The sequence below is a fragment of the Bubalus kerabau genome, chromosome 6 (assembly GCF_029407905.1).
Source record: "Bubalus kerabau isolate K-KA32 ecotype Philippines breed swamp buffalo chromosome 6, PCC_UOA_SB_1v2, whole genome shotgun sequence".
NCBI classification, from domain to species: domain Eukaryota; kingdom Metazoa; phylum Chordata; class Mammalia; order Artiodactyla; family Bovidae; genus Bubalus; species Bubalus kerabau.
The window spans coordinates 11,706,983-11,729,527 of record NC_073629.1 but is presented as its reverse complement, the minus strand read 5'-3'; the positions used below and the strand labels follow the sequence as shown (position 1 = coordinate 11,729,527).

Below are 22,545 nucleotides of genomic sequence, written 5' to 3'. Positions count from 1 at the left end.
GTTACCAAGCCCAGTAAAAAACAAACTAGTAATAAAGGCAAGTCTTTCCTCATCTCAGTATTTTTCCAGTTGAAATTTCATTTAAATGAAAAGATAAGAGTTTCCATCTAAAATTGGTAAGTTTATAGTGAAATTTTTCTTTGCAAACTTGTATTTTCCATAGCTTCAGTAATGAGCATTACTATAGACAGACAAAATTACACACGAGCACATTTAAAAGGCACTTTTGGAAGTTCATATAAAATAGAAAATGCTTTTGAGCATATAGACTGCAAAGATATATACAAGCCTCATGAATTTTTCATAACACATTTTTAGAGCCATCTTCTGGAGCTTATGTTTGCTTCTCTGAATCACTAATCAACACTCAGACACTTGAGACTGTCTAAACTATAGGGCATAGGGCTCTGCCTATCATGAACATATTTCCAACTTTTATCTTAGATTGACTCAGTTCATGACTGCTGTCGCAATATAATTATTAACAGTGTTCCTTTCTCTCTCAAAGTCCCCAAATCCAGAAAGCAAATCAAATGATCATGTTCATTATGGCTAAAGGAAGTATCTTCTCTGCCCCCAAAGTACCTTGATGGTATCAAATAGGTGTTTCCAGACTCTCTCTAGCACCTCTACTGTTAACCAGGTATAGGGGCTGGAGGGCACATTCAAGGCCTTAATCTGCTGGTCTAGCTCTCGCAAATCATTGAAGTCTCCTCGGGCCTTTGTCAAGGAGGCCAAGAAGGCCTCGTGGTCCTTCTGCAGCTGCCGGATTGCATCCAGGGAGACACAGTGCACGGGCTCTGAAAGGTCCTCCTCGGCCTTCTCACACCAATTGTTGAAAGCTGAGGCCTTGTGTGCAAATTCCATGAATAGAACCTCAGTCTATAAAGAAAAAAAGATAATTCCATCTTTTCCAATAAAGTTCATCAGCAGAAAAGAAAACAGGATAAAAAAAATGACTGTCTTCAAATATTTTCTGTACCAATACTCTAAGAGGACAGAACTAAGACCAATGGAGACCATGCAATCAGATGGGTGGACATGTGAGTTCAAGGTACAAGCCCTGATCCAAGCATTTTCTCTTTTCTTCCAACACTTACAAATGAAGTTGGGTAACTTCTAGGATTATTTTAGCCGTAAGATTCCCAAAGTGACAAAGGTAGTTTTCAATGATAAGATTCCATGATTTCTTGTTCTGATGTCTGTGTTCCATGAATTTTTAGTATAATATGCATGAATTAAGTTTAAGTGAATGAATGGATGGATGATTAGATTAAAAAAATCATTTGTAGGACAGGCATTTCTTCTTTCTCTTCTGTGATCTGCAGCCCTCACTGCTTTGATGTTTATTTGTGTATACTGAGTTGTCTTCCTACCTTCCTCTAAACCTTGTTCAGAGCTCATCTCATGCCTAAATTCCCTGCTTAAATCCATTTCTTACCCTCTAACCTATATCTTTAGCCATATAATACTCTCTGGAGTATTCTGAATGACTGTGAATTTCTAAATAAGAGAAATAGTATGGATTTTTCCAAACAGAAGGTAATACAAAGTTTTAGATTTAAAGATTCATTTTCATATTTGGCAAAACTAATACAATTATGTGGAATGGGGAGGGAGGAGGGAGGAGGGTTCAGGATGGGGAACACATGTATACCTGTGGCAGATTCATTTTGATATTTGGCAAAACTAATACAATTATGTAAAGTTTAAAAATAAAATAAAATCAAAAAAAATAAAAATAAAATAAAATAAAAATAAATAAATAAATAAATAAAAATAAAACACATCATATATTTTGTGTCAGCCAATTGTACTTTCAAAGAGATTTTGTTATACAGATATGAGAATCAGTTTTCATCTCAAAATGGGTTAAGAGGAAAAAAACTGACCCAAATGGAAGGGAGATTGCAAAGGTATTGTATACCATTATGTTGTTGCTGTATTCATTTCAGCAATCTACACACCAAAATAGACCAACACAGAAAAAACTATTACTGCCCCTACCCTGGAAGGACATGGAAACCTATAAATAATGTCATACATTTTCATAATATTATGTATCAACTGAATATTTTACAGAGATTTTATAATCACAAAATAAGATAATATGCGGTTGTCCATTAATTGCTTTAATTTTGCACTGAAGATTAGTTTATGTAGGTTATATGTCCCTCATCACAGTTAAAATTAAGAGTCTGACTTTTATTTGTGTGTTTTCTGATTCCTTTAATTCTCTACTTTAACTTGTCATCAAGTACAATATCTTATGGTCTAGAAGTATTCAGTATTTTCACTAACCATCTTGACTTCCTTTTACTATTAATAATTTTATCATCAATATCCAATATCTTAGCAGTCACCAAAAGAAAGAACATTTTAATAACTATATCCATATAGAACATAATGGTTTATATTGCATTTTCAGGTCCATTATCTCTTTTGATAGTAATCAAGATCCATCAAGATATGATGGTGATATAGATCCATCAAGATATGATGGTGATATCACCCTATTTTCTAAATAGAGAAATCAAGATTCAGAGATGTTAAGCAACATATAGAAGGTCCCCCAGCTAGGAAAGATGAGAACACAAATTTTACTTGTCTAATATTCCTTTTATTTGAGTTAGAAAAAACACAAGAGCAATCTTGACTCCTATATGCCCGTATTAGTTCTGCCTTAAATTAAGATCTTTGTCTCACCTACTTGTTTCCAATATATGTGTCTGACTTCCATCATAAGTCAGCTGATCAATCAGTCCAAAAAAAAAGAAAAACTTATCAAGCTAAAAATGAATTGCTTCATGTTTATAAGAATGTCTTCCTAATTCTTTGCAATATACTCACTTAATTGTCTATAGTATTCAAACATGGTTTCCAGTATCTATTTCTGGATATAGATATTCAAGGTCAGATGATGGCGCATCATTTTTTTTTTTTTTTTTTTTTACCTCCAGTAGGGGCCGTCGTTTCTCTAGCAATTCCTGTCTATGGACTTCAGAGGCTTCCAGCAGCTGTTCCCAGCGCCTCAGCAAGGCAGCATGGCGCTCCTCAATGGCTTTTATCTGGCTGTGCTCAGCAGCCACAAGCTTATCCTTCAGGTCAGTTATTTCAGACAGTCTCTCTTGGTGGAAGCTCTGCAGACTGGCATGCAGTGTGTCCTGAGAAAGACACATAGAGAAGGTGTGAACAGAAAATAATGCAGATTCCAAGGGGTCACTCACACCTGGGTTCCACCAGATTGGACTTATGCAAGAGTTTAGAGTAGTGGACAATTTTTCCAAAAAGGAAATTTGACTTAGAGACTTTCGTAAACATTTGGAGTTGGAATTATGGTAAAATTCCAGTGTTTGAAAACTGGATTTTTAGATTAGGTGCAAAATTAATATTAAAGGAGATTTGGAGCATGATGTGATATTTCAAATCTTCCAAATCAAGATTAAATTCTTCTTAAGGCTCACTTTCTAAGACTCTTTTCTATCACTTATTAGATTTTGCATTCTAATTAGTATTTATAGATGTGCACTACTAGAAATTGTGAAAGTATGCAAACTAACAAAAAACCTTTTACAGGTGACTGTGTGTGTATGTGTAAATGATCACAAAATTCAAGATGTTCCACTTCATTTTAACAGGGTGGTGTGTATTTGATCAATCCTCCCTTCCAGAACAATTTTAACCACTGGATAAAAGCACAAAAATATCAGCTGTTTGAAAGGGATCAGGATGCAACTCAAATAGCTATAACTTGAGGTATCAAAATTACATGGAGAAGGGAATAGTAGCAAAATAAGAGTAATACTCTGTCACTTTTTCCTTTGAAGTATAAACTGTGCAGGGTGAAGTTGCAGAGAAAGCAGCTGCTCAGAGCTTTTGATCATCACATGAGAGCTAAAAGGATGGAAACTAGAATTCTGGGAAACTGAAGCATCCACTATTTGAGGAAACCATGAAAAGGGAGCTGCAGAAAAGGAGGCTCGATAATCTCCTTGTATGTCCAACTTAGGGCATTTACAGATTCCTGAATACAAGTTGTAGAAGTCAAGCAGAAAACAGTAGCTAAGAATCTAAAGTATAAACAATCTAAAGAATCTTGAAATCTAAGAATTTTTTGCAGTCACACAGCATTGAGATCAGGACACATCAAGTAAGAGCAGACTTAGTGAAAGAGGTTTAGTGGAAGTCTCTAAAGGTTCTACGTTTAAGAACAAACTGAAAAATGGCTAGTTTTCAGAAAAATTGAAATCATGTCTTGAATCAAGAAAAGTGGGGGTTGGATAGGGCATGAGATGGGACAGAGGTATTAAATTATAGCTTTAAATAAAAACTCATTAATTAATTACTTTAAATGTAAATGGATTCACTACTCCATGAAAATCATCAAAGTAGATAATAAATCAACACTCAACTATTCGATATTTATAAAAGACACATCTAAGACATATTGACACTCTGCACTTCTATGTTCATTGCAGCATTATTTACAATAGTCAAGATATGGAAACAAACTTCCTGTCAAAAGAACAATGTATAAAGAAGATAGGTGATATACATATATGGAATACTATTCAGTCACAGGGAAGAAGGAACCCTGCTGTTTGCAACAACTCAGATGAAACTTGAGACCATTATGCTAAGTGAAATGTCAGACACAGAAAGACAAATACTTTATAATCTTATTTATATGTTGAATCTAAAAAAGCCAAACAGAATATATTGGAGGTGAGGGAAATGGGGAAAAATTGGTGAAAGGGCAAAAACTTTTATTTTTAAGATTAACAAGTTCTGGAGATCTAAGATACAGCATGGTAATTATAGTTAGTATTCCTATATTATGTACTTTAAAGTACATAAGTCTTACCTGTTCTCACCTTAAAAAAAAATGATAATTATGTCACAGAATGAAAGTGATAGTTAATACTATAGTGATAATCATGTTGCAATTTATGAATGTACAAAATAAACAACAAAAACTATAAAGACATAGAAGTGTTTTTAAAAGAAATGGAAATAGATGTACATTGCAAACAGTAAACAAAAGAAAATTGGTGTAGTACACTAATATGTGAAGAAAAACTTTAAATTAAGAAGTGTTTAAAAAGATGTGTTATTAGAGTTATTAGAGAAAAACTTTGCATAATTAAAAGAATTAATTAATCAAAATGATTTCATAATTCTAAATGTCAACACAACTTTTAATCTAGCTTTAAAATATATAAAACTGAAATATTTTTTAAAAAACATGAGCAACAGGCTCTGATAAGTAATACAAATCATTGCAAAATGACATTCTTTTCAACTGGACAAAGTCTATTCACCAAAACAGGTCATTTGTTGGATATAAAGCAACCTCCTAAAATAACATAGAGTGTGTTTTTAAAATAAAGTTGAATAAACTGGATATAAATGTCAAAAAAATATAATTAGAAAATTCCCAAGTGTTTAGAAATTGAACAATGCACTACAGAATAAATAATGAGTCAATTAAGAAATTATGCAAAAAATAGCAGAATATTTTTAATTAGATGATAACAAAAATAACATGAAGTCTGTGGAATGCAGCTAAGGATTTACTTAGAGGCAAATGTATAGTCTCAAATCAATATACTAGAAAAGAAGAATGGCTAAGTATTTAACAACATCAATATCTATCTTAATTTTTTTAAATCAAGTAATCTCAAAGAAAGTTAAAAATTACAAAGATAAAAAAGATATTAATGGAATATAGTACAAAGATAAAACAGAGAAAAATTAAATGGTCAAAAGTTGGTTCTCTAATAAAAATGAGCACTTACTGGCAAGACTGATGAAGGAAAAAGAACTACCAAATTATCTCTATCACAAAGGGGACAATTTTATAGGTCCTACAGATAATAAAACCACATTTGGGAATGAAATAACCCTATGTGTGAAGCTTCTGTGGGATGTGGGTCTTGGACTTCATGGGCATTTATGAACAAGGCAACCCTGCTCTTACCTGTTTTGCCAGGAGAGTGGAGAGGGCAGTGAGGTCTGCATCATTGCTATTGGTCTTCAAGCTTGTTTCTTTCTCAGCTGAAGAACAAAGGTAAGTCATAAGAAGAGAAAGAGAATTTCTTTATATCAGGCTTGGCAAAGAAGAACGGCATATTTACTATTGGCCACAAGAGAGCCTCTTGACTCTCCAAGTAGATGATTCATTAGAATATGGGAGTGGGAGCCAGTAAACTATTTTTCTAGATGTATACAGGATAAACTGACTGAAACAGAGCTAGAACCAAGAGAACTTCTGGATGTTTCATTGAACAACAGAAATCTTCAGCCTAGACATAAATTATAAGTAAATCAAACACAGAGTTTATTTTCTAGAATGTTTGCCATGACTCTATCTTTCTGACTATCACATGGAATTCACCAATTTCCAAAAAAAAAGATGTTCTATGGGATTATAGTACTTAGTTATTCTCTCAGCATATGTCTCTATAAGTGTGTGTGTGTATGGGAGTGGAGAGTGAAAAAGTTGGCCTAAAGCTCAACATTCAGAAAATGAAGATCATGGCATCTGGTCCCACCACTTCATGGGAAATAGATGGGGAAACAGTGGAAACAGTGTCAGACTTTATTTTTCTGGGCTCCAAAATCACTATAGATGGTGACTGCAGCCATGAAACTAAAAGACGCTTACTCCTTGGAAGGAAAGTTATGACCAACCTAGATAGCATATTCAAAAGCAGGGACATTACTTTGCCAACAAAGGTCCATCTAGTCAAGGCTATGGTTTTTCCTGTGGTCATGTATGGATGTGAGAGTTGGACTGTGAAGAAGGCTGAGCACTGAAGAATTGATGCTTTTGAACTGTGGTGTTGGAGAAGACTCTTGAGAGTCCCTTGGACTGCAAGGAGATCCAACCAGTCCATTCTGAAGGAGGTCAGCCCTGGGATTTCTTTGGAAGGAATGATGCTAAAGTTGAAATTCCAGTACTTTGGCCACCTCATGTGAAGAGTTGATTCATTGGAAAAGACCCTGATGCTGGGAGGGATTGGGGGCAGGAGAAGGGGACGACAGAGGATGAGATGGCTGGATGACATCACTGACTCGATGGACGTGAGTCTGAGTGAACTCCGGGAGTTGGTGATGGACAGGGAGGCCTGGCATGCTGCGATTCATGGGGTCGCAAAGAGTCGGACACGACTGAGCGACTGATCTGATCTGATCTGATGCGTGGGTATTTTTGCACACATGTGACTTTAATTGTAATTGTGCTCAGACAGGATAGGAGTGGGTGATGAAGGGGGCATCTTTCTTCCCATATTGAGCAACAGAGCCTGGGATCCATTCAGTAAATTGAACTATCAGTACTTCCTCAAATCCAGAGGCCATCGTCCTCAAATGAGTGCATGCTAAATCATTTCAGTTGTATCTGACTCTTTGCAACCCTATGGAATGTAGACTGCCAGGCTCCTCTGTCCATGGGATTCTTCAGGCAAGAACACTGAAGTGGCTTGCCATGCTCTCCTCCAGGGGATCTTCCCGACCCAGTGATTGAACTTGCATCTCTTACGTCTCCTGCATTGGCAGGTGTGATCTTCACCACTAGCACCACCTGGGAAGCCTCTGGTCCTCACACATCATACCTATCCAGGCCTCAACCACATCAGCCTTCCAGTTGAACTCCTGAAAGTCATAATCATCTTCCAGTTGTGACTTCCAAACAGCCAATGACCTGGCCAGAGAAGGAATCTTTTCATTTAGAGCCTGTATCTTGTTAGAAATCTTCTCTTTATGTTGACTTTCCTCCTGTATCACCGAGATTGAAAGGAGGAGAGAGAGAGATATTGATGAATGTCCAGAGCCTGAAAAGTGAAATCCTTTGCACTATTAAAAACCTTTCATCTCTCTCCTTCCAAATATATAGCTACTCTCTTCTAGGTCCAGTGAAATTATTCTATTATTCATCTATAATAGAATATCTATTACCCAGATGATATTGTCCAGCATTTGGACAGTCTTCTGTTTGTCTATGTAAGTGTGATCTTCTTAGTTGGCATAAGCATCTCAAAGGTACAGAATCATCTTTTTAGGATTCTTTGTACAGCCTTTAGATTATTGAGGTTCTATTAAAACTATCATTTAAACAAAAGAATGGTTCTCAAATTATAAAGAGATTTCAGTGGGGTCCTTATCTCTAGAGGTCAAAGAAATTTCTTCACATTCTTACATTACTCTATAATCAAAGCAAATCATGTGTAAAATATTTTTAAATGTCATATTCTGCATGGAAAGTGAAAGTGAAAGTGAAAATGAAGTCTCTCAGTCGTGTCCGACTCTTTGTGACCCCATGGACTGTAGCCTACCAGGCTCCTCCATCCATGGGATTCTCCAGGCAACAGTACTGGAGTGGGTTGCCATTTCCTTCTCCAGGGGATCTTCCTGACCCAGGGATTGAACCCAGGTCTCCCACATTGCAGGCAGACACTTTAACCTCTGAGCCACCAGGGAAGCCCCATTCTGCATAGAGTATGAGTCAATGAATGATTTTTATTTATTTATTTATTTTGCTTTATTAATATTTTCTTTTTTTTAATTATTTTATTTTATTTTTTAACTTTACAATATTGTATTGGTTTTGCCATATATCAATGATTTTTAAATATCTAAAAAATATACCTATAAGACCTTGAAAAAAAGCTTCCAGAAAACAGCAATAATTAAATAGATAATTGTTTGCTGAAACAATAACAAAAAGGCAGCTTAGAAGAGATTACCAAGGTTGTGCATGATTTTAGCAATGTTCATGATTCTATATTTGGTCCAATCCCTTTTTGAAGATCCTTTTTTTGACCTGGAATCCCCGGAACATATCTCACCTTACTCAGGATGTCTTCTCCTTGAGCACACACATTTTGCACTCGAATCTCATGGACAGCAAAGTCATTCTCCAAAGCTTCGAGCTTCTTTTGTAAGCTCTGTGTGAATGAGTCAGTGAGAATCAAAACTTCCAAAATGAACAATCTATCCCACTCACATTCTGATTCCTTTTGATGCTATTCACCAGCAATGATTCAACTAAGTTGGCAGAGTACATGAGTGTTCACTTATTCCTGAGTAGTACCAGTAAATTTCTCTTCCCAAATTCCTCACTTCCCAGAAAGGCAGTCTTACCAAAGAGCCAAAGGAATACATGTGATATTGTTTATAACTAACCATGCAACTTGAAACTTCTGGATTTGGGAGTGAATATTGATCAAGCTAATACAAAAGTATTTCTCCATGTTGAAATGTATGTATAATAATTCTTGGAAACATTCCATCTAGCAGAAAAATATTTAGTATCAAGAACATCCTATGCTAAGAACTAGTCTGAAAGTTTCTTCTTCTACCAGAAGAAAGATTCTAATTTTACAGGTAAAAATGTTGACTACTTAAGAAAAGATTCAAATTAAACAGAAGAAAATTATTTCATTCTGCCAGTTCCTCACCTGAATAGCAGCCAAAGTGTCTCCAGAATCCCCTTGGGCAACTAGAGCTTCCTTTTCACTGATCCAAGCTTCCTCCTCCTCAGCATTCTCCATGAATTCCAAGTATTCTAGGGATTCTCTCAACTGAATCCCTCTGTAACAGGAAAGAAATCCCCACCCCAAATAAGAAAAGAAACAAAAACAAAAACTAATGAGCAGTGGAAGTGTAGCAAAGTGGCACAATCTTATAAGATTTTAAGATTTTGGCTGTATTAGTGCAAGGGAGAAAAATACTCCATTACTTTATTACTACATGCTGCACATAATGTTAAAACTGGGGAGATGCAGAAAGTAAAACAGACATGTGAGAGATAATGTGGTATAAAGGATAACATATGTAGGGCAACAATGATAAAAGACAGCTGCAAGTAATTGTAAGCACAGCTCTAGAGAGACAGTGTCATAGAGACATAGAAACAGTGTCATTTCTTCCTGGGGTACATATAGGAAGCTTCATGGAAGACTTAGCATTTGAGCAGGGACTTAGAAGCTGGAAGAGATTGGTAGCTAGGGAGAGATGCTGAGCAGGCACTTAAGTGCCTTCTCAATACCTACCCAATACCTGCAATCCAACAAGAGAATTTGGCCTTCTATCCCCAACTCACCGAGCCTTGGTCAACTCTTTGAGCTGGTCCCAGTGTTGAACAAGCTGATCAAGCCTGTCCTGGATCTCCTCTTGCCCCACGGCCGCCTTGTCTCCCAGCCTTTCTGCCATATTCAGCACATTCTGAACAACACACATCCTCCATGTCATATTTCCCCATAGCATCTCCCCATTTATCCACAGTTTTCTAGCAAAGTATCTAGCCCTTCCTACCCTCTGGCTCATTTATAAACTGGATGTACTCAAGGCAGTCCTGACAATCCTGGGAGAATGAAGAAAGCTGCAGTAAGATCTAACATGCTAAACTTCATCAAGGATTCAGACAAATACCTTAGCATTTGCACTAGACTACTTTCCATGATCTGACTGATGGTCACAGGGTGACCCTGCTGCCAAGCCAACACTCGGGGTTTCCCTCTTTCCACATGGCTCAGCTCAGGTACAGCTTTTCCAGATGTCCCAACCTGCATCCTAATTGTCAACAACTGTGCCCTGGACTGTCAAAGGTGCTCCTTCCAGGGAAGACATGGGTTTCTACGCAGATTCTTCTATTCATAGAAGGCACAATATGGAGGAGAATGCTTGTGAACTCTACAGCCAACTGTCTATGTGACCTTGGCACTCTGCCTTCACATTTTGTAGCCTCAACCTATTAGGTCGATGCAAAAGTAATTTCTGTTTTGCACTGTTGAACTTTGCCATTTGATACTGGAATACATTCTTAAATAAATGTAGTTAAGTTATACATCATTTTAATACACAATTTTTGCTTTATGATTTTTGCTAATAAATGATTACTTGCTATTTATTTTACATGTATTTCAGGCTATGGAAATTAAGTTAGACAAAAAGCAAATTTGAGCAATTTTCTTATTTGAGTTCAAAATGGGTCACAAGTCAGAAGACAACTTGCAACATGAACAACGCATTTGGCCCAGGAACTGCTAATGAACATACAGTGCAATGGCAGTTAAAGTAGTTTTACAAAAGAGACTAGAGCCTTGAAGATGAGGAGCACAGTGGCTGCCCATCAGAAGTTGACAATGACCAACTGAGAAGATTATAGAAGTTGATCCTCTTACTACACAACAAGTTGCCCAAGAATTCAACATCAACCATCCTATGGTCATTTGACATTTGAAGCAAATTGGAAAAGTGAAAAAGCTTGATAAGCGTTGACTGCATATCAAAAAAAAAAAGTTGACTGCATATCAAAAAAAATTATCATTTTGAAATGTCATCTTCTCTTATTCTGTGCAACAACAACGGATTACATCTCAAATGGATTGTGATGTGTGATGAAAAGTGGATTTTATGTGACAACCAACAATGACCAGCTCTGTGGTTGAACTGAGAAGAAGCTCCAGAGCACTTCCCAAAGCCATATTTTGAGTCATGGTCACTGTTTGGTAGTCTGCTACTGCTCTGATCCACTACCGTTTTCTGAATCTCAGTGAAACCATTACATCTGAGAAGTATGCTCAACAAATCAATGAGATGCACTGAAAACAGCAGTGCCTGCAGCTGTCACTGGTCAACAGAAAAGGCCCAGTTCTTCTCAACAACGCCCAACCACATGTCACATAACCAACATTTCAAAAGTTGGATGAAATGGGCTACAAATGTTGCCTTTGTAGCCCAATTATATCTGCTATATCTACCTGACCTCTTACCAACTGACTACCTACCACTCCTTCAAGCACCTTAACAACTTTTTGCAGGGAAAATGCATCACAACCAGCAGGAGGCAGAAAATGCTTCCAAGAGTTCACTGAATTCTGAAGCATGGGTTTTTATGCAACAGGAATATACAAACTTATTTCTCACTGGGAAAAATGTGTTGATTGTAATGTTTCCTATTTTTATTAATAAAGATGTGTTTGAGGCTAGTTATAATGATTTATTTATTTATTTATTTATTTTATATCATGTAGATGGTGGAGCAGGGACCAGAGCTGCTCCATACCTGTCCATATGTTTGTTTTTGTTTTTTTTTTTAAACTTTACATAATTGTATTAGTTTTGCCAAATATCAAAATGAATCCGCCACAGGTATACATGTGTTCCCCATCCTGAACCCTCCTCCTTCCTCCCTCCCCATTCCTAGGGTCTGAAACCATAAATCTTTTGCACCAACCTAATATTTATCCATAACATGAAGTGCTACTATTATATTATCTCTGTCTTTTCAGGTTTCATATTCCTACCTGGATGGCAGGTTCATGTGCCAGCAGCTCCCCTTCTAGGCGTCTGTGCTTCTTCAGCAAATTCTGAACCCCCTGCAGATCCCTCCCATAGTCCTGGGATCTCACTCGTACCAACTTCTCCCTGAGACCAAAGAACAAAACTTTTAGACTTTAGACATCTGAGGACATCCTAAAAAGATGGTTTTCTAAGCATATGTGTTTGGCTGGGGCTATGGTGGGGGTAAATTCTGGAACACTCTGGTGTCAGTAATCACAAAGTTAATAAGTGGCAGAGCCTTTCAGCAAAATATTGGACTTAGAGCAACACGAATTAAAATAACATACTGGAACAGCCTTCTCATTCATTTCTTTGCCTGTCTACATGTGTATCTTCTTCTCTTTTCTCAAGAACTCACTGTTGTTTCTCTTTCAAAAAATGTGAAAATTACACACACACACATACTCACTATATATGTATACAAACATATATGCTTATATGACTTTCTATTAATGTCAGTAATTATGTATATGGTATGCATGCCTGCTCAGTCATGTCCAACTCTTTGTGACGCTGTGAACTGCAGCCTGCTAGGCTTCTCTGTGCCTGGGATTCTCCAAGCAACAATACCAGAGTGGGTTGCCGTTTCCTTCTCTAGGGGATATTCCTGACCCAGGAATTGAACAGGGCTCTCCTTCAACTCCGTGCATTGGCAGCTGGATTCTTTTATCACTGAGCCTCAGGGGAAGCCCATATCAATAATTAATTCAGGTAAAATAGACATAAAAACTGATATTACAGCAGTCATGGCAGTTGGATTTGTTCTGCATATAAAATGCTTGAACGTCACCTTGAAGCGTGGTGAAAGACTAGGTAGAAAATATCTTACTATTTCTTTTATTGGGATATAGTTGTTTTACAATATCTTACTATTTCCAAAAAGGTTAAAAAATGTCCTGCTTGGTGCCCTATGTGCATTCCTTTCCTCTGATTCACTGATAATGAACAAGAATCAGCAATTGTATAGAAAAGGAACATGATGAACCAGGGGAGAAATATGACAAATTATTTGATTTAGTAAGATTTTTCCACCTCTATTTTTACAAAAAGTAGAATCAACAAGATCAGGGCAAAGAAATAAAGGAAAAAAATAGAATGGGAAAGACTAGAGATCTCTTCAAGAATATTAGAGATACCAAGGGACGCATTCATGCAAAGATGGGCTCAATAAAGGACAGAAATAGTATGGACCTAATAGAAGCAGAAGAGATTAAGAAGAAATGACAAGAATACACAGAAGAACTGTACAAAAAAGGTCTTCATGACCCAAATAACCACAATGGTGTGATCACTCACCTAGAGCCAGACATCCTGGAATGTGAAGTCAAGTGGGCCTTGGAAAGCATCACTATGAACAAAGCTAGTGGAAGTGATGGAATTCCAGTTGAACTATTTCAAATCCTGAAAGATGACGCTGTGAAAGTGCTGCACTCAATATGCCAGCAAATTTGGAAAACTCAGCAGTGGCCACAGGACTGGAAAAGGTCAGTTTTCATTTCAATCCCAAAGAAAGGCAATGCCAAAGAATGCTCAAACAACCACACAATTGCACTCATCTCACACACTAGTAAAGTAATGCTCAAAATTCTCCAAGCCAGGCTTCAGCAATACATGAACCGTGAACTTCCAGATGTTCAAGCTGGTTTTAGAAAAGGCAGAGGAACCAGAGATCAAATTGCCAACATCTGCTGAATCATAAAAGCAATATAGTTCCAGAAAAACATCTATTTCTGCCTTATTGACTATCCCAAAGCCTTTGACTGTGTGGATCACAATAAACTGTGGAAAAATCTGAAAGAGATGGGAATACCAGACCACCTGACCTGCCTCTTGAGAAATCTGTATGCAGGTCAGGAAGCAACAGTTAGAACTGGACATGGAACAACAGACTGGTTCCAAATAGGATAAGGAGTACATCAAAGCTGTATATTGTCACCCTGCTTATTTAACTTCTATGCAGAGTACATCATGAGAAACGCTGACTGGAAGAAACACAAGCTGGAATCAAGATTGCTGGGAGAAATATCAATAACCTCAGATATGCAGATGACACCACCCTTATGGCAGAAAGTGAAGAAGAACTATAGAGCCTCTTGATGAAAGTGAAAGATGAGAGTGAAAAAGTCGGCTTAAAGCTCAACATTCAGAAAACTAAGATCATGGCATCTGCTCCCATCACTTCATGGCATAAGATGGGGAATCAGTGGCAGACTTTATTTTTGGGGGCTCCAAAATCACTGCAGATAGCAACTGCAGCCATTAAGTTAAAAGATGCTTACTCCTTGGAAGGAAAGTTATGACCAACCTAGACAGCATATTAAAAAGCAGAGACATTACTTTGCCAACAAAGGTCCATCTATTCAAGGCTATGGTTTTTCCAGTAGTCATGTATGGATGTGAGAGTTGGACTGTGAAGAAAGCTGAGTGCCAAAGAATTGATGCTTTTGAACTGTGGTGTTGGAGAAGACTCTTGAGAGTACCTTGGACTGCAAGATGATCCAACCAGTCCATCCTAAAGGAAATCGGTCCTGAATATTCATTGGAAGGACTGATGCTGAAGCTGAAACTCCAATAGTTTGGCCACCTGATGTGAAGAGCTGACTCATTTGAAAAGACCCTGCTGCTGGGAAAGATTGAAAGCAGGAGGAGAAGGGGATGACAGGATGAGATGGTTGGATGGCATCACCGACTCACTGGACATGAGTTTGAGTAAATTCTGGGAGTTGATGATGGACAGCGAGGCTTGGCATGCTGTGGTCCATGGGCTGCAAAGAGTCAGACACAACTGAGCAATTGAACTGAACTGAACTGAAGAATCAGCGATAATACCATAGCAAGTGCTATGTAGGCTTCTCTGGTGGCTCAGTCGGTAAAGAATCTGCCTGCAATGGTAGAGACCTCAGTTCAATCCCTGGGTTGGGAAGATCCCCTGGAGAAGGGATGGGCTATCCACTCCAGTATTCTTGCTCTTCCCTGGTGGCTCAGATGGTAAAGATTCCACCTGCAATGTGGGATATCTGGTTTCAATCCCTGGGTTGGGAAGATCCCCTGGGGAGGGCATGGCAACCCACTCCAGTATTCTTGCCTGGAGAATCCCCATGGGCAGAGGAGCCTGGTGGGCTACAGTCCACGGGGTCATAAAGAGCCTGTCATGACTAAGCACAAAGCACAGGTACTATGTAACATTTTCTGCCAGTGTAAAGTTCAGTCGCATATTACATAACGCAAGTCACAGAAAGAATCAGGATAATGATGAGTCCAATAAGCCATAAATGCTCAGTTATCTAATTCAGAATGGACATAACACATTCTATGAACTATCTGGTTTCCAAGGTGGCCATAGTGGTAAAGAACCCATCTGCCAATGCAGGAGACATAAGAGACATGGGTTTGGTCCCTGAGTCAGGAAGATCCCCTGCAAAAGGACATAGCAAACTCCAGCATTCTTGTCCGGAGAATTTCATGGACAGAGGACTTTACACATATGAACTATCTAAAAACAAACATATGTGTGTTAGTCACTCAGTCATGTCCTACTCTGTGCAATCCCATGGACTGTAGCCCACCAGGCTCCTCTGTCCATGGAATTCTCCAGGCAAGAATACTGGAGTGGGTTGCCATTTCCTTCTCCAGAAGATCTTCCCAACCCGGGGATCAAACCCTGGTTTCCTGCATCGCAGGCAGATTCTTTACCGTTTAAGCTATGGGAAGTCTAAAAAACAAACATATACAGCTCCTTAATTTTCTTCCCAGAATGTATGTGAACTTCTTGTCACTCCCTCTGTGCCTGTCTCCTTCTGTGTACACATAGTGAAAAAAACTGGTAAAAATAAAACCAACGTTCATTTTTCTTATTTCATTTCAGCGTCAAGTAAGAACAAATTTGGTGGATTGTCTATTTTCCTGGACTATCCATGCAATGTGAGCTATCAGTACATACTCTATCCAGAACTCTTCATCGTCTAGGTCCTGGAAGAACTGGAACAAGGCGTACGCCTCTTTTAGTTTCTCATGATGCTCAGCTGCCAATTCCTTGACATTTAGGAAGCGCTCGTTGACATTATCCCTTTTCTCCACAATCTGGTCAGTATTGAAAGTCCCACTGGAGATCAGATCTGTAGCCAATGTGTTCAGGTCCTGGAGTGCATCCTAGAAAGCCCAAGTGTCCTTAATGATTAGTGTAGTATAGGTATTAAGTAGACCTTTAAACACTGCTAGTTCAAGTTCAAAGACTGTGGAAAATAGATCATTTTTGAAGATAATGAATTTGAACTTATGTTCTTTTAACTCAGTTTGGATAAGGGCAAGAATACGGACATTATAGATAGCATGGTTACTTTGTTGAAACTGTGTAGTTGGCCTTCTGATGTTTTCCCTTGTGTTTTCTTCCTCTTCCCATATGGAAAATAAGACCTTGGTGAACAAGCACTATGTCTCTAAACAGGGTTATCTTTTCACAGTGCTGAATATGACACAGACTGAGTGACTGAAATAGTCAAGATTCTCTTTTGGCAACATTCTCAGGCTAGTCACATTCAGAACACAGCCAGCCTCTTCTATGTCTATTTGCATTCCAAGTCTGCCCCCTAGTGATGTTCAAGAGAATATCATCAAGTCCTGAAGCAGAAAACCTTTGACATCATGTTCTTTCTATGTCTGTGTTACCAAATAAAACTGATGATATAAAACCCATCAACGTGAAATTAACACCTCTCTGAATGTTTATCATAGCTCACAGGACACCTCTCTGCTTGACATTAGGATACAACTGAAATGCTCCATAGAAGTTTCACAATGTACATATAGTTCAACTGCCTTGCACATGTTCCCATCTGATTTTTTTAGTAGTTCTGAAAAATAAACTTTTATTTTCTTTAAAATGCCAGATCAAATATATCAGCTTTGGAAGAGAGTGAGTTTATACGCATGGTTAAAAGGTAAACAAGATCATTTTTAGGATCTACTTCTAGGAATCTGACTCCAATATTCTTGCCTGGAGAATTCCATGGAGAGAGGAGCCTGGTAGGCTACAGTCCATGGGGTCATAGAGAATCAGACATGACTGAGTGACTAACACTTTAACTTTCAGATTTTATTGCAATCTTAGAATCTATGATTTAATGATAATAAAGTTAACAGCTCTGAAGTCTATGGATTTGACCTGATTATAATGACTGCTGGTTGAGAACACTAAGCTCAGCTTTGCAAAGCTGTGTTCTCAAATGGACTCCTTAGACAGGAAAGTGAAAAGTCACCAACATTTCCGTTCTGGCCAGAAGAGTGCAATTCTAATACTACTTACCTGTCTAGCCAACATCTCTGTTTCCAGTAGCTGATGTTTCTTGAGCAAGTTTCCTGCTGAAGCCAGATCCCTGGCCTGATCCTTCATGGTCAGCAGTGTCTCTGCCTGGAAATGGAAAGGTAAGCAATACAGCTGCCAGATGAAAACTGTCTTTAAGGAGAACAAGATTCACAACCATGTCCCCAAACTTTTCCCAAGAAAAGTCAAGGAAATTGCTCATGCAAAAGTCTATTTATCTGACAAGAATTTATTAAACTCCCATGCCCACACCATTTCCAGGTATAAATACCTCTGAGAGCCAGAACTCAAAGTCCCGGATGCCTGTGTTGAACCTCTGCTGGCGACTAGCTTCATCGAGCTTCTGTCCTTTGTCAATTGTTACCGCAAGCAAGTAGTTCCATTTTTTCTCCAACTCTTCTATTTGATCCTGTGTGTGTTAGTCACTCAGTCACGTCTGACTCTTTGCAGACCCCATGAACTGCAGCCTACCAGCCTCCTCTGTCCATGGGATTTCCCAGGCAACAATACTGGAGTGGATTGCCATGCCCTCCTCCAGGGGATCTTCCCAACCCCAGGGTTCAAATCCAGGTCTCCTGCATTGCTGGCAGATTCTTTATCATCTGATCCACCAGGGAAGCCCTACTTGATCACAGCCCCCTCTCTGGAATTGAGGGGTCATTATGGTATTTAGGGTCCTGTGACAAATGAAAGGATAATGTAGGGAGGCTCTGGAGTTTGGGTCTAGCCAAAATCTTCCAGTAATTGAAGGTCATATATTTTAAATCATAATTGTTTACGATGGTTTAAATCTGGGAAAGCAACAGTAGGTGTTTGCATAAATTTTGAAGAAAGAGTTCTGGACTGATTACAGAAACTGATTGCCTAAATGCCAAAGCTCTTGGTGGTAGGGACATAAAATATAAGCAAGCATGATAACACATAGGAATTAAGTCTAAAGCTGTCTTGGAGGTCAAGATGCTGAGTATGATGGGAGTGATAAGGTCTGAAAGTGCAAGTCTCTCAGTCGTGTCCGACTCTTTGTGATGCCAAGGACTATACAGTCCATGGAATTCTCCAGGTCAGAATACTGGAGTGGGTAGCCTATCCCCTCTCCAGTGGATCTTCCCCATCCAGGGATCCAACCCAGGTGTCCCGCATTGCAGGCGGATTCTTTACCAGCTGAGCCAAAAGGGAAGCTCTAGAATACTGGATTGGGTAGCCTATCCCTTCTCCAGAAGATCATTCCAACCCAGAAATTGAACTGGGGTCTCGTGCATTACAGATGGAGTCTTTACCAACTGAGCTATCAGGGAATCCCAAAACAACATATTTTCCTCCTCTTTTGTGAAAAAAAAAAAAAAAAACAAAGGGAAGACCATTAACAGAATATATTCCATATTCCTACACATGGAAACACCGAAAGGGTATAAAAGATTTCTCTTCCTATGATAGCCCAAAGCCCATTGTAAGCAGAACCCACCTTCACAGACTCTTCATTACCATCGCATGCCCTCCGCTCAACCAGAGTGTTCCCTAAAATGATGACTCCTTCCACCTGCTCAGCTCGGCTATTGACCTCATCTTCAAAGGTCTTGTGCTTCAGATATTTTCTCTGAAGGGAAAGCAGAACCTAGATTACCATCTAATTTAGAAAGTAAGATGAGATAAATTCTGTTTAAAAGGAAAAATTAAGGATTCTTAATTCATTCTTTTTATTATTATTATTAATTTTTTTTTTTACTTTACAATATTGTATTGGTTTTGCCATATATCAACACGCATCCGCCACAGTTGTACACGTGTTCCCCATCCTGAACCACCCTCCCACCTCCCTCCCCATACCATCCAATTCTTGGGAAGAACTCCCTCCACGTTAGACTCAGAAATCCCTGAAGGCAGGGACGACAGTCTGAACAGTAAGGAAGTTTTCCACTTTAGAAAGTGACCGTTCATTCATCAGTCTGAGTATGTTGAAGTTTTCCAAGATTCTTACTTTGAACTTACCTGAATATTGGTGGGATCTTTGTAGGATTCATCACAGGCTATGGGCAGCATCTCACTGATCCATTCTTCTTGGTCCTTGAGGTCATGGTAGAATTGTTTTAGGTCAGCATAGTCTCCAAGTTTCATCCGCTCAGCAGTCAGCTGTTCTTTGAGAATCCTCCATCTGAAAGTCGGAACTAGATTATTCTCTGCCCTCTATCTTTCCACCAAGCCTTGATGCCATATCCATCTTTCCACCAAGCCTTGATGCCATATCCATGAATCTCCCTATTTGCTTATCTGCACTTTGTCTTCTCATTCTCATTATTTAGACACTTATATGTCATATATGGGCTTCCCAAGTGGCACTAGTGGTAAAGAACCTGCCTACCAATGCAAGAGATGTAAGAGATGAGAGTTAGATCCCTGGGTCAGGAAGATTCCCTAAAGGAAGGCATGGCAACCCACTCTAGTATTGTTGCCTGGAGAATCCCATGAACAGAGGAGCCTGGTGGGCTATAGGCCACAGGGTTGCAAAGAGTCAGACATTACTGAAGCAGCTTAGAAGAGCACAGCACAGAAATGAGAACTCAAAGTACTATCTCCATCCTCAATGCTAGTAAAGTAGTCACTTTTCTATATCTTCCTGAGTGAGTAAGTGGGTGCATGTCACTCAGTTGTATCCGACTCTTTGCAACCCCATGGACTATACAGTCCATGGAATTCTCCAGGCCAGAATACTGGAGTGGGTAGCCTATCTCTTCTCCAGGGTATCTTCTCCAGGGGGATCTAACCCAGATCTCCTGCATTGTAGGCAGATTTTTTTTTTTTTTTTTACCAGCTGAGCCACAAGGAAAGCTCCTATATCTTCCTATAGCTCACAAAACAACTGCTCAATACTGACCTGTCTAGTATCCGTTGGTTCCGAGCAGCAATCTCTTCCTTGGCATAGTGGTCTTCAGCTATGAGTCGTTCAGCAAAAAGATCTAGTTCAGTGATTCTATTTTCCTAGATAAAGGAAAGAGAAAAAGCCCAGATACCCAGAAATTAGGCTCTTGGTGCAATCTCAGACTTCCTCCTAGAAAAGGAGAGATATATCCTTTGTGGCTTCATGAAGGGCCACAAAACCAAAGCCAAAAGGTAAATGCCTTATGGGGAGGTGGCTTTTAACTCAACAAGAAGAGAAACATCAATAGTGATACTGAGGTGGACTACACGTGTGGTGCCGACTTCCCTATAGAACAGACACTTCCCTTGGTCATTGTAGAAAGTGATTCCTGCATTGAATGGGATGTTGGATAGCATATAAAATAGCTTCTGCACCTTGGCTAAGACTAAGCCACTATGTTCCCCGCCTACCTCAGAGTTTATATAAAAAGCAAATGGGAATTAAAATACATGCAAATCATAAAACCACATACATGTGCAGGATTTCTGTCATTATTACTAATAGTTATTATTGGAATTCTTGTATTAGCTGTTATTACCTGGTCAGTAATCGCTTTGTCCAAATCGTCACGTTTCTTCATCAAGGCCTCCAGACTGTCTAAGGACCCCTTATCATCCAACCTTAGATAATTCTCACGTGCCACCATCCAGCTCTCAGCCTGATCACAGTTCCCTCGGAACAACTATGGGGGTTAAAATTAAATGTATATGGTATGTTCATTCCAGGCAGACAGAGGAAATGATCTCCCACCTCTCCCATGATACTGATAATAGGGACCCTGTAAAGGATGCTAAAGCTGAAACTCCAGTACTTTGGCCACCTCATGCGAAGAGTTGACTCATTGGAAAAGACTCTGATGCTGGGAGGGATTTGGGGGCAAGAGGAGAAGGGGACGACAGAGGATGAGACGGCTGGATGGCATCACTGACTCGATGGACGTGAGTCTGAGTGAACTCCAGGAGTTGCTGATGGACAGGGAGGCCTGGCGTGCTGCGGTTCATGGGGTTGCAAAGAGTTGGACATGACTGAGTGACTGATCTGACCGGAAAGGATGCCAATATTCTTTCAAGAAACATTCATACAGTAAACCTTGGCTATCTTGGACCTTTTACTCTTCCCTGAAAACATGTTTTATGTTTTCATATAAGCTTTCCTCCATTCTTTCAGTACTATTTTCCATATCCTAGACATAGTAAATGGGCTTTCCATGTGGCACAGTAGTAAAGTATTCACCTGCCAATGCAGGAGATGCAAAAGATATGGGTTTGATCCCTTGGTCAAGAAGATCCCCTGGAGTAGGAAATGGCAACCTGCTCCAGTATGCTTGCCTGGACGATTCCATGGACAGAGGAGCCCATGGGTTACAGTCCATGGGGTCACAAAAGAGTTGGACACTCTGAGCTACTGAGCATGCGCGCACACACACACACACACACACTTGGTGAAAACTGGCTGGTTATTTCTTTAAGACTCTGGCAAAGACTGCTTTTCAGAACAGCATGTGACACTTTCACTCACTTCCCTCAGGAGCATTAATCACTCCCTCTGCTATAATCTCAAAATATTCACACATTTTATCAGTAATTATTTTATATATTAGAATGATTTGCCTCAGTTCAGTTCAGTTCAGTTTCTTAGTCGTGTCCAACTCTTTGTGACCCCATGAATCGCAGCATGCCAGGCTTCCCTGTCCATCACCAACTCCCGGAGTTCAGTCAAACTCATGTGCATCAAGTTGGTGATGCCATCCAGCCATCTCATTCTCTGTCATCCCCTTCTCCTCCTGCCCCCAACCCCTCCTAGCATCAGGGTCTTTTCCAATGATCTGTCTACAAGTCTAATTTCACTACTTTTAGAAAATAGACACTATCTTACTAATATTTGTGTTCCTGCTGCTGCTGCTAAGTCACTTCAGTCGTGTCCGACTCTGTGCGACCCCAGAGACGGAGCCCACCAGGATCCC

General features: G+C 39.2%; 1 protein-coding gene across 1 annotated transcript in view; it reads right to left on the bottom strand.

Moving 5' to 3' along the window:
• The window catches only part of SPTA1 (spectrin alpha, erythrocytic 1), an 87,036-nt gene that overhangs the window by 6,386 nt on the left and 58,105 nt on the right, over positions 1 to 22,545 (bottom strand). The window contains exons 29-43 of the mRNA XM_055586758.1: positions 21,121 to 21,264; positions 20,538 to 20,641; positions 19,655 to 19,817; positions 19,131 to 19,262; positions 17,940 to 18,077; positions 17,651 to 17,755; positions 16,289 to 16,497; positions 12,312 to 12,432; positions 10,106 to 10,227; positions 9,462 to 9,594; positions 8,841 to 8,948; positions 7,617 to 7,779; positions 5,981 to 6,057; positions 2,955 to 3,164; positions 586 to 882 (exon numbers count right to left, since the gene is read on the bottom strand). Coding sequence (XP_055442733.1) covers positions 586 to 882; positions 2,955 to 3,164; positions 5,981 to 6,057; positions 7,617 to 7,779; positions 8,841 to 8,948; positions 9,462 to 9,594; positions 10,106 to 10,227; positions 12,312 to 12,432; positions 16,289 to 16,497; positions 17,651 to 17,755; positions 17,940 to 18,077; positions 19,131 to 19,262; positions 19,655 to 19,817; positions 20,538 to 20,641; positions 21,121 to 21,264 — 2,226 coding nt within the window. The remainder of the gene's footprint in view (positions 1 to 585; positions 883 to 2,954; positions 3,165 to 5,980; positions 6,058 to 7,616; positions 7,780 to 8,840; positions 8,949 to 9,461; positions 9,595 to 10,105; positions 10,228 to 12,311; positions 12,433 to 16,288; positions 16,498 to 17,650; positions 17,756 to 17,939; positions 18,078 to 19,130; positions 19,263 to 19,654; positions 19,818 to 20,537; positions 20,642 to 21,120; positions 21,265 to 22,545) is intronic.